At 33.7% G+C, this 15,037-nt stretch overlaps 2 protein-coding genes across 2 annotated transcripts; one reads left to right on the top strand and one right to left on the bottom strand.

Moving 5' to 3' along the window:
* The first annotated feature begins 4,368 nt into the window (after positions 1–4,368).
* On the top strand, positions 4,369–5,343 carry LOC110288928 (olfactory receptor 5B12-like). The gene has a single exon (XM_021155164.2). It carries the CDS (start codon positions 4,399–4,401, stop codon positions 5,341–5,343), a length of 945 nt encoding a protein of 314 aa, XP_021010823.1. The 5' UTR covers positions 4,369–4,398.
* Positions 5,344–12,969: 7,626 nt separating this feature from the next.
* On the bottom strand, positions 12,970–13,935 carry LOC110288927 (olfactory receptor 5B2-like). Its single transcript, XM_021155163.2, has one exon. It carries the CDS (start codon positions 13,912–13,914, stop codon positions 12,970–12,972), a length of 945 nt encoding a protein of 314 aa, XP_021010822.1. The 5' UTR covers positions 13,915–13,935.
* Between the last annotated feature and the right edge of the window lie 1,102 nt (positions 13,936–15,037).

The raw sequence follows: 15,037 nt of genomic DNA on the forward strand, positions 1-15,037 counted from the left end.
TCAGCAATTTGACCAGGCATGCATATCTGTGTTGAATGTTCCTGCCCATTAAAAGAAGTTTTTCTGACAGAAGTTTATCTCTATATACCATCATTCATTTCTTTTCTGTATTTCCAATTTTGAATTCCAGTAACTATATATGTACCAAAAATTTTAGGTAATCAATAAGTACTATTTATTTGATCTTTTTCCTTATACTCATAACACATAACAATTATTTTTCACTATATCAATAGTACAAAATCACTTCCAACTTTACTAACTCAATAGTTAAATAGAAAGACCTGGTATAAAAAGGGTGGAATAATAGAAGTATTTACTTTTTGGAGTTTTCCTGGCATTTAATAGGATGGATTCTCTGAAGTATTACCCACAAATTTTCTCTACAGTATGGAAATAAATGTAAAAAGTGTGTTTTACCTTTGTAAAAATAATAGGGAATTAGTTCGTGCTTTATATTTGCCAGTCAATAGCAAGGGAACCACAGTGAATTTTTATCTGTGTCCTCATGTTGCTCACCTTTTCGGCAGGGATTAAAAGATATGTCATGCTTTGCCATCTAAAAGTATTTTTTGGAGTTCATATGAAACCTGTCTAATATTTTTCTTATTTCCTTTGAGAACTCTTCAAATTATTCTTTTATTTACCTCCTAATCATTGCGCCACCTTGGTCCTCCCTCCTACAGTTACTCATCCTATCTTTATCCCCACTCAACTTAGGGTGGTTGCTCTCCCCAGGGTTCCCCCTTCCCTGGGGCCTCTTAAGGATTACTTATGTTTTCTTACACTGAGACCAGACCAGGCAGACCTCTGCTATATATGTGCTAGCAGCCTCAGACCAGCATAAGTGTGGAGGTGTCTGCTGGAAAATGAGAAATATAGAGTTGTCACATCATCAAAAATTGTTTCTCTCTTCTTCAGCAAATACCAATTTCCAATAGCTACTGATTAAGAGGTTACATCTGTAATGATGTAACAGACTTTTGTGAGATGCTTTTCTCACTTAGTCATGTATAGTTATTGTACAGACAGGTATAGCTGCTGAGTTAATGATTGCATTAATCATTTAATGTCTAGAAGCTAACAGCTTTCATTTCCATCATCTAGCTCTTTTATTTTTAGATCTCCTCTTCAGCAATATTTCCTGAGCCGAGGTAGTGGTGGTAGGTTTAATATAGATGTTCCATTTAGACATGAACAATTTGTCTCTTATATTCAGCAACTGAACCAGGCATGTATATCTGTACTGAATTCACCTGTCCATTGAAAATAGAAATCTCAGATGGAAGTTTTTCTATCTTACTTTTGTCTATCTTTTCCTGATTTCAATTTTTGAATTCCAGTAATTAAATATGAGCTACTAAATGGTTTGGATATTGAATAATTACAATTTATTTGTTCTTTTTTTCAAATACAATACAGAAAGTAGAGCAATCAGAAGACACATCATATTAGTCACTACTATTTCATGACATAGTGTCATACCTTTTATGACATAATAGTACCTATGGGATTCCTAAAAATCTAAGCCCTAGGTGTTCCCATAAACAATCCACTCTTTAGTGATAGTCTGAATATTCATTCTTCTTTTTCCTTAATTCCTTTCTCACTTCTTTAACAGTTCTGTTACCAATTCCAAATAAGTATATGAATTCAAATCATTGGCTTAGAGTTAGCATCTATGGGTAATACTTAATTCATATGCCAGTATCTTAATATCTTTAGTAGTCAGGTACATTGACCATCTTGTTAAATATACCATGGATAGAAAGATTCTTCCAGGTCAATAAGAGACATTTATTAAAGGAAGTAGATAGAGATTTTGAGGTTGATAGGATTGTCTTTTTACTTCCAATCACATATTGAGCATCTTTTAAATCTTTCCATGTATATTTACTTAATTTCTTCCAAACTTATTGTTTTGATAGATAGATAGATTGATTGATTGATTGATTGATTGATAAATAGATGACAGATAGGCTGACAGATAGATAGATAGATAGATAGATAGATAGATAGATAGATAGATAGGGGAGCCTCATCTATTTAATTTTAATTTTATATGTGTTTTCAGGGATGCTGACTTGATATTGGATCACTAATTGGTATGATTTTTTTCTGTACATGACTATTTTTCCTATTCTCAGCATTTCTTAGTTACCTGAAGTTTATGTGACATTGAGGCCACATGAAGTTTGCCTTACTCACTTTGGCTATTGGCTTTGTCCTTGTTTAGGTAATATTTAGAGAGTTGTGGTCGGACTTTATCAGTTTAGCTCCTGATTGTAAAGAGAAGAAGTGACTTACTCCTACTAATTAGCTATATCCACACTACAAAAGAAGATAATTTTAGCTGAGAGAAACATTTTGTATATTTTCAATAACTACAAAAGTAAACTGGAGAAGTTTTCACAATTGGTAAATACTAAACATATGGAAAATGCTAATATCCTTTACTCAGAATCACTACATAGTATATAATGTGACAATATGGGACAGTTTTCCTCATAAGTTGGTGAATATATAATTGTTACATATTAATAAATATATATTACAGAAAATGACAAAGTAAAATCTTAGAGTACATACATGGTGCTAAGTTAGTTGTTTGATGTTCTATTGAAAACCAACTAGAAGTAAAGAAAAATGATGCGCTGGAACCATGTGACAAAGCTAAATGCCAGAAGCTCAGGGTAGCTGCCTGACTGTGAAATTGTAGAGGGCTTTTTTCTTTATTCACTTACTGTGACCCAGATGTCATGATAATTAGACTAACTTCCCTCTAAAAGCCTGTTCCTTCATGTCATCACAAGGACACTCAACCAAATTCTAAAATTCTTGATAACTCCATTAAGGTGAAAATGAATGGCCAACATGGAAACACAATCCTCCAGAGATATCTATTGCATCTTATGCCAATTCCCATGATGCATATGGGGAGCTTGCATCATCTGCCTTGATACTGACAAAATAATGCACAGGCCAGGGTTCTTTAGGTACACCAGAGCTTATGATGGAGGGGAAAAAGATCACTGCTTACAGAGCTTTCCTGGGTATGCATGGCAGACCAATACTCAGTATTTTGTACACTTCTCTGTTTCTAGAACAATGGTAAGCAATAAAATATATAGTTATATAAAGTTATAATTATAAGGGGAACAAAATCAAGCCACTTATTTTCCTTGTGAAAAATTAGAAAACAATGGCAATAAATGTTGAATAGTCATTCTACAAACACACTGAGTTATCTTTTCATACTTCTTTCCACCACACTTCACGTATAGTTATGTATATACTGCATATATGTTATAATTCATATTTTGATGATCAGTATCAGAAGATGCCATTTAGAAGCTGGTAAGGTAATAATTGTACTCAAAGATAAAGGAGGTAACTGAATCTTATGGGAAAAAAAAAAAACAATCAGCTTGGCTAATCTTGTACTTCTCCTAACTTGAATAAGAATGAGGTTTTCTGCTAGCAATTAATATGTCTCATAATTCCAGAAACAAATTTGTTCTTAAGTGCATTGATTTTTATTCTGTAACCAGTGGCAGTCATCTGATATATGAGCCAATGTGGAGGTGAGTAAATTAATTATGTTATGTAACATTATTTGCTAAAACTTAGTCTCTATGGAAGAATAAGAAATATTTTTCTGTGTCTGGTCTATTTTTCCAAAACACAAATCAAGAAGACATGGTTGTTGGTGTGTAAGGGACAACATCATTCTATGTGAAAAAGACTGTGGTATGAATACTAATCAGATACAGTTTTGCTCATCAATTTTGAAAAACTATTTCGTTACATTTTTTAAATTTTGAAAAAGTGAATATATCATGTATTTCCATCTAAGTACTAAGAAGAACCAAGTAAGTAATCTCATGAATTGGAATTATAGCCTAGATGTGTTTAGATTAGACTCACAGGTCATTCCATATATTTAAGAAGGTAGAGATTATATCACATTAAATTTCATTTTTGAAATCTTATGCTGATAAAAAAAATCTATACATTCCTTACAGTTGGTGATCCTGATCCAAATTCCAATATATTGTATATTCTTTGTGTATTTTATACAAATACACATGTAATTATTAAAAATAATAAAATGACCGGTATATAGTTTAGTGTAGCATACAAAAGATTATTTAGTAGTTATGGAATTGTACCCCACAGTCATATTAACACTTGTCTTATCAAATTAGATCAGTGCTCATCTGTATTATTGCCATATGAATTAACTACCTGTAGTTCCCCAGGATGCATTTAATCATCTTATATATGGTGTTCTTCACAAGGAAAAAAATGATTAATTTTAGAATTCCATTGATATTCAAATAGCATATTTTTTTATATATTCTAGGAACTTGTCATGATAATTGCGAAATAACTTTGATGGAGAATATTTCAGAGGTTACTGAATTTATTCTTGTGGGGATAACAGATGCCCCAGAGCTTCAGATCCCTTTGTTTATTATCTTCACTCTCATTTATTTGATTGCACTGTTTGGAAATCTTGGGATGATCATGTTGATTCTGCTGGACTCCCGACTCCACACTCCCATGTACTTTTTCCTCTGTAACCTCTCCCTGGTGGACTGTGTTTATGCCTCAGCTGTCACTCCCAAAGTGATGGAAGGGTTTCTCACAGGAAATAAGATAATATCCTACAATGCATGTGCTGCCCAGATGTTCTTCTTCGTAGCCTTTGGTGCTATTGAAAGTTTGATCCTTGCCTCAATGGCCTATGACCGCCATGCAGCAGTGTGCAAACCCCTGCACTATACTACCATTATGACAACTACCACCTGCATTTTAATTGTCACTTGCTGCTACATGTGTGGGATTTTACAATCCTCTATTCATGTTGCTCTTGCATTTTGTCTTTCCTTCTGTAATTCCAATGTGATTAATCACTTTTTCTGTGACATTCCCCCACTGCTGGACATCTCTTGTTCTGATACCTACACAAATGAGATTACAGTCCTTATCTTGGGTACTTGTGATGGTATTTTAACTCTTTTCGTTATCTTAAACACTTACCTGCTTATTTTCATTGCTATCCTGAGAATGCGATCAGCTGAAGCACAGAGGAAGGCATTCTCTACCTGTGCATCTCATCTCATTACCGTATCCATCTTCTTTGGGTCAACCTTGTTCATGTATTTACAGCCCAGTTCTAATCATTCCATGGACACAGACAAAATTGCATCTGTGTTTTACACTATGGTCATTCCTATGCTGAACCCTGTAGTATACAGTTTAAGGAACAAGGAGGTAAAAAATGCATTTAAGAAAGTTGTTGGAAAATTAATGACTTCACTTCAGTTAGTCAATTAATTCCAAAGTATTTTTAAAGCATATGAAACACTGGGTCTTTAGTTTTGATGAATAATTTATTTGTAAATATTATTTATCTATGATTTCATTCAATTGTTACTTAATGAAGGAGAACTGTGTACACATGCATTGAGAATATGATAAATTTATTGTAAATTTTAATTGTATCTTGATAGAAATATGATGTCAATGTAATATTTAAATCAAGATTATAATGTTTTGAGTTCACATACATTACTTCATTTTTTTGTTAAATCTGCTTTGTAGGTCAATTTAATATGTACATGATAACTGTTATACTTTCAATTACTTTATTATTATCATTAATTTTTATCATCATTTCTTTTTATAGATAAAGTTACCTAAATTTCCCTCTACATTCTTTGCTCCAAATCATAGTATATACTTCTGCTTGCTCCCTTGTAATTTATTGCCTCACTTTTCATTAATTGTTGAAGTTCAATATATATGATATTAATCAAATTTTTTTCAAACATTAATACTAAAAAGAATTATGGTGAGAGTTTTTGAAAATGTTTTTTTTTCGACTGGATGGTTTTAGCTCCCTTGTCAAAGATCGGTGACCATAGGTGTGTAGGTTTATTTCTGGGTCTTCAATTCTATTCCATTGATCTACCTTTATGTTGCTGTACCAGTACCATGCAGTTTTTATCACAATTGCTCTGTAGTACAGCTTGAGGTCAGGCATGGTGATTCCCTCAGAGGTTCTTTTATTGTTGAAAAAAATTTTGCTTCCTAGGTTTTTGGTTTTTTGTTATTCCAGATGAATTTGCAAATAACATTACTTCATATAGTTTCGTGATAAAAAAGTCTTGAATCATGAGGTTAAAATAATTTCAGTGTTGGAATTTCCATAATAAGTGGAAGCATATTTTCTTACTCTAACTAGTAATGAATTCCAGAGATGAGTACAGACTGCAGCCACCAAAAAATAATCTACATTGTAAGTAGTATACATCATGAATTCTATAATGTTAAGTAACAGGATAAGTACTCTCTGATCATTTAAGTAGTATTTTACATGTTCATAAAAATCTTATAACCTATTAAGTGTACAAGTAACAATTAATTTTAAAATATCTATTACTTTTCATATAATAGATAGTTTTTAGCCACATCAAATGCCTACTTGGCACAGTTCTATTTTCCATTACTTTGTTTCTGTTGTTTCTAGTAAATAAATAACTGAAATTCAAGAAAGGGAAGTTTATAACAGGATCATGTATGGTAACAGGTGCCATCGGAAAGACAGAGTTTTCTTCATTACTAAATAAGTTAAATGCAGCTATCAATCTCAAGAATAGTAGCAATGGGAAGTTCTTATTTGCAGGATACAGAAGGAATGTTTGATAAGGGAACCCAATATCAGAGTGGAACTGCATTAATTGTGATTATTAAAACTGATATCCAGATGGAAATGTGCATTCCTGAGGACAGTTACTGCTCTCTATGAGTACTGTTGTTCAACAAAAGTAACAAACTGATTACTTAACTAGTGAGTAGCTATGAAAGGTAATGAATGAGTGGGTGAGTGAGAAGAATTACAACAGAGACTGAATGAATGTGTAAACATCATTTGGATTCTTTCTGAGTGATCATAGTACTCTGAGTCTGGTTATTTGCCACAGACCCTCTTGGTCCCATGTCTGGATAGAACGGGTCTCTAGTTGCAGGTGGACAAGAAGTCAGTGAATGAATGACAGACAGATGCACACAGGAGATTGTGTAGAATCTGAATGTATTGTTACAAAGTGAACACCAGTCTTATATAATACAGAAAATAAAGGGAGTAGGATGTCACAGCAGGCAAAGCACATTAAAGTTACCTGACACAAAACAAATGAATGACTTCAAAAGGACTTATAGGAACCAGGTAATATTAAAACCAGGTAAAGATAAAACCACCCTGCCTAGAGTCAGCTTAATGACAGGTAAGTATTTCACACCCTAGTCACAATTTGTGCTACTCCTTTGAGCCTTGTGAAAGTTAGCACCAGGGTGTTCTGCTCTAGCAGACCTTCTCTGAATAACGCAATACCACAACCCCCCTATTTCCTATGCCTTGATAAATTCTTGTATGATTGTAACTTGGCTGTTCTTTTAAGTATCTGTGGAGAATCTCCATTTGTCAGAAGAATTCACCAACGTGCTTCTAATATGCAACGTAGCCTGCTATACCTAGCTATAATGAAGATTCCTGTTTCAGTGGGATTCCATAACTCGTTCATGATAAACCCACCTATTCACTATGCCATTGTGTATTCCCTTGTTTCCATAAGACTGGCTACTGTCCTAAGTAATCACTCTGCAGACTAGACCAGAGCTATTCTAGCTCTGTTCTTTGTAATGCCTAATTAGTTTCACTGTCTCTTCCAAGCTCCTCTGCTTTAAGCATGTTCTAGGACATTGGAACACTGGTGGAGGCTTACCTATGTCAGAATTCAGTCTTTAAAAGAACTTATAATAAAATAATACTAAAAGAGAGCACGTGGATCCATACACAAGATTAATGTGGGGATAGGGTATGAGTACACGGGTTATGAGAATGCCAAGGTTCCAGGAGGTTAAGATTCTCTGAAACTCTTTGAGTCGTGAGTGCTTCCAGGCTCTTGGCCTGTTAAGCGGACTACATGGAAATGCACATAGTATTTATTCTATGTTCTAAAAGAAGGGTCTAAGATTATTGAACTTCCTGTCTTCCAGTACAGAACTGAAACATAAACTATAAACTTTTGTATTGTGTAAAGATAGAACTTATCGTTCAGTAAATTCTCTAAACTGAATGCTGAAACTGTTTACAGCTTAAGAAAACTAAGGAAAAATTGTAAGTTTGAGTCAAACCAGAAACACTAAATATTCAGATGCTTATTGATAATGGGAAAATCTCTACTGGTGAAAACATATGAGAATAATACAACCCATTTTCCCACCTCCAGTGCCTGGTGGCCATAATGTAATTAGAAGTCATGAAAAACAGCATCTACAAGATAGTGGTATGGTGCTATATAATGACAAAATTCATTTTTGTTTTTCAAAAATACCTCACATATCAGGTTGTCACTGTTGTGAAAACGAAGTTATTAGTACCAAATGCCTCCTCTGAGGTAGTCACACTAGAAAGGCAAATATGTATAAAACATCAATGGCTGCCTCACAGTAATAAGAAAATTGTTTCATTAACTCTTCACTATTAAATCTCTTCCATCTATATTAATGTAATATCTAAAACCAAAGACTTCTTATAAATAAAAGAAGGGAGAAATAGAAACATTTACATTGTGGTGTGGGCATGACATTTAATAGGACAGGTTATGTGAAGCCTTAAGCAGAATGTTTGCTCTCCTGTATGGAAATACTATTTAGAAATTGTTTTATCTCTAGTAAAAAATAATATAGAATTAGTCCTTGCCTCTTTACTGCAAGTCTACCAAAGTGTTTTGTATTCATCTTCATGTTGGTCAGCTTTTCAGAAGAATTTACAGATGGGTCCATGCTTGGTCAACTAAAGATACCTTCTTGTGGACCAAGGATACTACTCTCTCTAACTGTGTTAACCAAAACACTTAATGTTTGTTAGACTCCAAGTCTTAATATACAGAGCCATCTCTTTTCTATCTACTTTGAATATTCAAGATTTTTAAAGTTGAAAACTAGATATGTCTTCTCATGAAAAGTACTTAATACAAACAAACAAACAAACAATAATCTGGAAAGTTTCCTTCCACTGGGCTAAGCATAAAAATGTCTATGCCGTGTATTTTTTTAAAGCTCCACTATTTCAGTGAAGATAAATTCACATATATCTGTAGTACAGAGAGTCTAAAAATTCACAATCATGAAAACTGATCCCATTTTGCACTAATTTTTGGGATAGAACAAAGAGTTGAGCTCTGATATACATGGGAAAACAAGGAAAAGGGATATTCAGGAAGAACAAGTATTGGCTTTTTTTTACAGGCCACACATAAAGGCTAAATGAAATATCTGAATGCATACGTACTTTGTTTTCAAAACCTGGCCCTGTTCGTGCAGAAATAGAAAGAAACAGTCATTCATTAGGCAAGATAATAGGACAAGAGCAGCTCAGAAAATTTCTCTCTCTTCGATATAGTATTTGTTAGAATAAAGAGCTTAATTCATCATAAACCACAAAATTAGTTCTTGGATATGGTCTATACAAAAGTATTGAACACTATTTATCAACTTGTCATGAACCCTCCTAAAATAATATTTTTCTATGAAAAAATAACCAAGAAATGCAATAAGCACCATGAATCCCAATCAAGATAAAAAAATACACCATGTAAAGAGAGAATAAAACAAGATACATTCTTTAAAACTTTATTATAAACACTATATGTATAGGTTTGTACATATAAATTACATGATCTTCAATGTATGTCAGTTACACAGTTCATAGTGAGATTGATTATGACATTCTTGGGGACCCTTACTGTTGTTTAACCCTCATATCTCCTTCATCTCTATCTATGCCCTTCCCAACACAGGTTTTCCTAAATATCTATGCTGTCTTTAAAATAAGTTTGAAGAGAAAGGATTTATTTTTAATGAAAAAGCACTTAATTGTCATGATGTGATTGCACTAGATATCAGGTCTTGACAAATGCTAAGCAAATTCATTTCTTTGAACCATATATCAGGTTCATTCCTTAATAAGTTTCACATGTACACTGTATTCTGCCCCATAAAAAAGCATTTATATATTTTTTCAATTTTTATTACATATTTTCTTCATTTACATTTCAAATGCTATCCCGAAAGTCCCCTATACCCTCCTCCCCCGCCCCCAGCCCAGTTCCCCTACCCACCCACTCCCACTTCTTGGCACTAGTGTTCCCCTGTGCTGGGGCATATAAAGTTTGCAAGATCAAGTGGCCTCTCTTCCTAATGATGGCCAACTAGGCCATCTTCTGCTACATATGCAGGTAAAGATATGAGCTCTGGGGTTACTGGTTAGTTCATATTGTTGTTCCACCTATAGGGTTGCAGATTCTTCAACTCCTTGGGTTCTTTAGGTCCTCCACTGGGGCTCCTGTGTTCCATCCAATAGATGACTGTGATCATCCACTTCTGTATTTGCCAGGCAGTGGCATAGTCTCACAGAAGACAGCTATATCAGGATCCTTTCAACAAAATTTTGCTGGCATGTGCAATAGTGTCTGTGTTCAGTGACTGATTATGGGATGGATCCTAGGGTGGGGAAGTTTCTGGATGGCCCTTCCTTCAGTCTTAGCTCTAAACTCTGTCTCTGTAACTACTTCCATGGATATTTTCTTCCCCATTTTAAGAAGGAATGAAGCATCCACCTGTTGGCCTTCCCTCTTTTTGATTTTCTTGTGTTTTGCAAATTGTATCTTGGGTATTGTATGTTTCTTGGCTAGTATCCACTTATCAGTGAGTGCGTATCAAGTGACTTTTTTTGTCGTTGGGTTACCTCACTCAGGATGATATCCTCCAGATACATCCATTTGCCCAAGAATCTCATACATTCATTGTTTTTAATAATGAGTAGTACTCAATTGTATCAATGTATCACATTTTCTGAATCCATTCCTCTGTGGAGGGGCATCTGGGTTCTTTCCAGCTTCTGGCTATTATAAATAAGGCTGCTATGAACATAGTGGAGCATGTGTTCTGAGAGAAAGAAAAGATTATATCCTACAAGGTATGTGTTTCCTAGCTGGTTTGTTTTATTTTTTGGTAGCCTTTTTGTAGCCTTTGAAAGATACCAGTTTACATCACCAGTAGTTATATTCTGTCCATCAGGCAAAAGGCGTTTGCAAAATAAGCTGTATTCTTCTGCTACATTTTCAGCAAAAGAGATCCTTCCATAATCATCAACTAACTGGATATTTAGTGTCATTGTAGGTTTTATTTAATCTCATTGTTTTTCTCTATTATTTTTTCCATGAAATCAGTTTCAGGGTTCAAGGTATAGGATATGCTAAGGAATTAAGGTATGGGTTTAATTACTTAAAAATTACACAACTTAAATTCAGTGTTGTACAAGAAGACAGCATATTCTTCAGTAATCTCAGAACTGTCCCATTAAGCACATTAAATAACCAGTCTCAGACTTCTGTGATCACTCAGAAGAATTCCAATTTCATCTTTGCTTATTCTTTCCGTCTCTGTAATACTTCCTTCCACACACCCACTAATTCACTCTTTTTTGGAATTATTCCTTAAGGAATGAATTAATTTACTTGTTATTTAGCTTTATTTCTCTTATGGAATATTTGCTTCATATTTCCTATAAACAGCAAGCTTACAATAGGGCTGATAGAGAGTACTTATTCTTCTCAGAAAGACATAATTTGATCTGGATATCTGTTCCAGTGATCATAATTAATGTAGCTCTATAGTAACTCTATCCTTAATTTCCTTCTCAAACATTCCTCTGAATCTAATCAAAATGAACTTCAAGTTGCTATTGTTTTAAATTTAACATCTCTGTATAAATCAAAGTATTATTCAGTAATTAAGGGAAAATCTCATTGTCATTTTCATCCTTCTAATGGGTTCTATCTCCACAAATATTCTACATATAGCAAGATTTTTCATTGTCTTTATTCTGTATTATGTTCACTAAAAAGTACAAAACACAGAAATGAAAATTATTGCTTTGCAAAATAAGCATTAGACGTGGATAAATGCTATACAGAATACAGGACAGGAATAAGTAATTTTGAATTAATGTTTTGTTACTTGACCATTTAATAATTTATCAGCATTTCACAAATATTTTCTTCAATAAAATACTATTTAAATGGTCAAAGGATTCCATATGCTATTACTTACAACTATGTAAGCTATAAACTACACTGCTTATCCTATAAATTAATATCCTATTTGTTTAATGCAACCTCTATTTCATTTCTGGAACTCAGTATTAGTTAGCTTTGGATAATATGATTTCCCTCATTATGGAAAATAATCCATTTCTTTGATTATTCTAACCTCAAGATTCAAGATTCCTGCATGACCAAGACCATACAAAATGATGCTATTTAATTTGAAATATTAGGACTCTATTTAAGAAGATGTCAGGATAAAGCTTTATAGTATTCGTATAAGATAATATTTGATTTATGTCAGTTAAGAATATACCCTGTTTTGAACTTTAACCATTAATGAAATACAAGGCCTTGAATTATAAAAAGAGTAAGCCAAGCAAAGTATATACTCTGAGATGAAGGGAAGAAACAGAAAGGGAAAATTACATAATTATACTTCAAAAAATATAAATAGTAATAATCATAATAATAAATTAAGTGAAAATACAACTTTTATCACACACAAATAGAGTGGAATTAAAATATATTTTATAAAATCTTGTGAAACACTATTGCTTGGGAATTTTGAGCACTATAATCTTCATTTAACTATTAAATTGATATTTTAATTCTGGCAAAATATACACCAATTTCACTAACTATTAATGAAATGGCCAATGCATGAAGACAAAGATCTCATTAAGAAAAAGGCAGTTGAAAGAAATCAAAGACAAGAAATACTTAAAAAATGAATTATTCTTCAAAGCTTAAAATAAAAAATTTCACAGGCTTGAAAAATATTATAGAATTAATCGACTAAATGAAATGAAGACATTAATTTTTCAACAATTTTCTTAAATGCATTTTTTACCTCTTTGTTCCTCAAGCTGTAGACCACAGGGTTCAGCATAGGAATGACCATTGTATAAAACACAGATGCAATTTTGTCTGTGTCCATGGAATGATTGGAGCTGGGCTGTAAGTACATGAATATAAGGGAACCAAAGAATATAGACACAGTGATGAGATGAGATGCACAGGTAGAGAAGGCCTTCCTCTGTGCTTCAGATGAATGCATCCTCAGGATAGCAATGAAAATAAACAGGTAAGTGTTTAAGATAACTAAGAGAGTGAAAAAAAGATCTAATGTAGCCAAGACAAGCAGTGTAATCTCATTTGTGTGGGTATCAGAACAAGAAATGTCCAGCAGTGGGGGAATGTCACAGAAAAAGTGATTAATCACGTTGGAATGACAGAAGGAAAGACAAAATGCCAGAGCAACATGGACAGAAGATTGCAAGATCCCACACATGTAGCAGCAGGTGACAATTAGAATGCAGGTGGTACTTGTCATAATGGTAGTATAGTGCAGGGGTTTGCACACTGCAGCATGACGGTCATAGGCCATTGAGGCAAGGATCAAACTTTCAATAGCACCAAAGGCTACAAAGAAGAACATCTGAGCAGCACACCCATTTAATGATATGGTCTTACTTCCTGTTAGAAACCCTTCCATCACCTTGGGAGTGATTGCTGAGGCATAAACACAGTCCACCAGGGAGAGGTTACAGAGGAAAAAGTACATGGGAGTGTGGAGTCGGGAGTCCAGCAGAATCAGCATGATCATCCCAAGATTCCCAAACAGTGCAATCAAATAAATGAGAGTGAAGATAATAAACAAAGGGATCTGAAGCTCTGGGGCATCTGTCAAGCCTACAAGAATAAATTCAGTAACCTCTGAAATATTCTCCATCAAAGTAATTGATGACTAATTATGACAAGTTCCTGGAATAAATAAAGAAATATGCTATTTGAATATTAATGGAATTCTAAACTATGACCAAACAGTTTCACTCACTAACTTTTTCTGGTGAAGGCCATTGTATATTACGTGATGAAATAATGCTATAGAACTTCAAGTATTTTGCTCATAAGGAAGTGATACACGTGTATACTCAGATTATTTTACAACAGAGGTGCCTAATATAACTGCAGGGCTCAATTCTGTTTTCATTAAATAGAGTGAAGTGTACTGCACTAAATCATATTGTATTCATTATTATTGCTTGTAATACTTGCATGCATTTTGTATGTATCATTGAAAGTTAGTAGATATGAGGAAAGTGTGGCTTTTGTTTATTTGCATAAGATCTTGAAAATGGATTTGAAATGTCAAATATTTTCCCTCACCATCTGAAGGATATGCAATTATTGGGGAATCTGATCCTAAGACATGCAGTTTTTGTTCCCTAAATGATGAGAGTTCTTAGTTTACTTGTTCGTTTTAAATATTACCACTTAAAAGAAACTGGATCATATCATCACATATTTCCGGAGGAAAAAAATAGAAGTGAAAAACTTTCCAAATTGATGAGGAAATCTGCACCTGCTTAATCTCCATTAATTTTTACATAGACTGATCTATGTCTGGTCATCTCTTACCAGACATCAACATGTCTGTAGGATTTATGTTTGAGATAATGGACAGAAAACAACATTGGCTTGATTCTTCGATAGAATCTTGGCACAATTTTAGCAAGACATATGGCATACAATTAACTGATTTACTCACGTGCACAATGTGCCATATGTCAAATGACTACTACCATTTACAGTATGAAAAGCATTCTACTCACAAATCCTCTGTTTCTGGAATGTTTAAACATATTCTCAACTGTAAACGTCATTCTTATTCAACACAGAGGAAGATATATAAGGATAGCCAAGCTGAATGTGAATTTTCCCACAACTTACAGGTTCCTCCTATGTATTTCTTTGTGTCTTTTCATCATTTTCACCTCTTCTAAAGATAATCTTCTATGCTGAACATCAAAATATAAATAATGTAGAACAGTGTGGTGTGCTAAAAATAAAGC

The sequence above is a fragment of the Mus caroli genome, unplaced genomic scaffold (genome assembly GCF_978045245.1).
Source record: "Mus caroli unplaced genomic scaffold, Mus_caroli_1 scaffold_20, whole genome shotgun sequence".
Lineage (NCBI taxonomy): Eukaryota > Metazoa > Chordata > Mammalia > Rodentia > Muridae > Mus > Mus caroli.

Excerpts from the sequence above, each read along its gene's own strand:
- LOC110288928 (XM_021155164.2), top strand. The coding sequence starts at position 4,399 with ATGGAGAATATTTCAGAGGTTACTGAATTTATTCTTGTGGGGATAACA.
- LOC110288927 (XM_021155163.2), bottom strand. The coding sequence starts at position 13,914 with ATGGAGAATATTTCAGAGGTTACTGAATTTATTCTTGTAGGCTTGACA.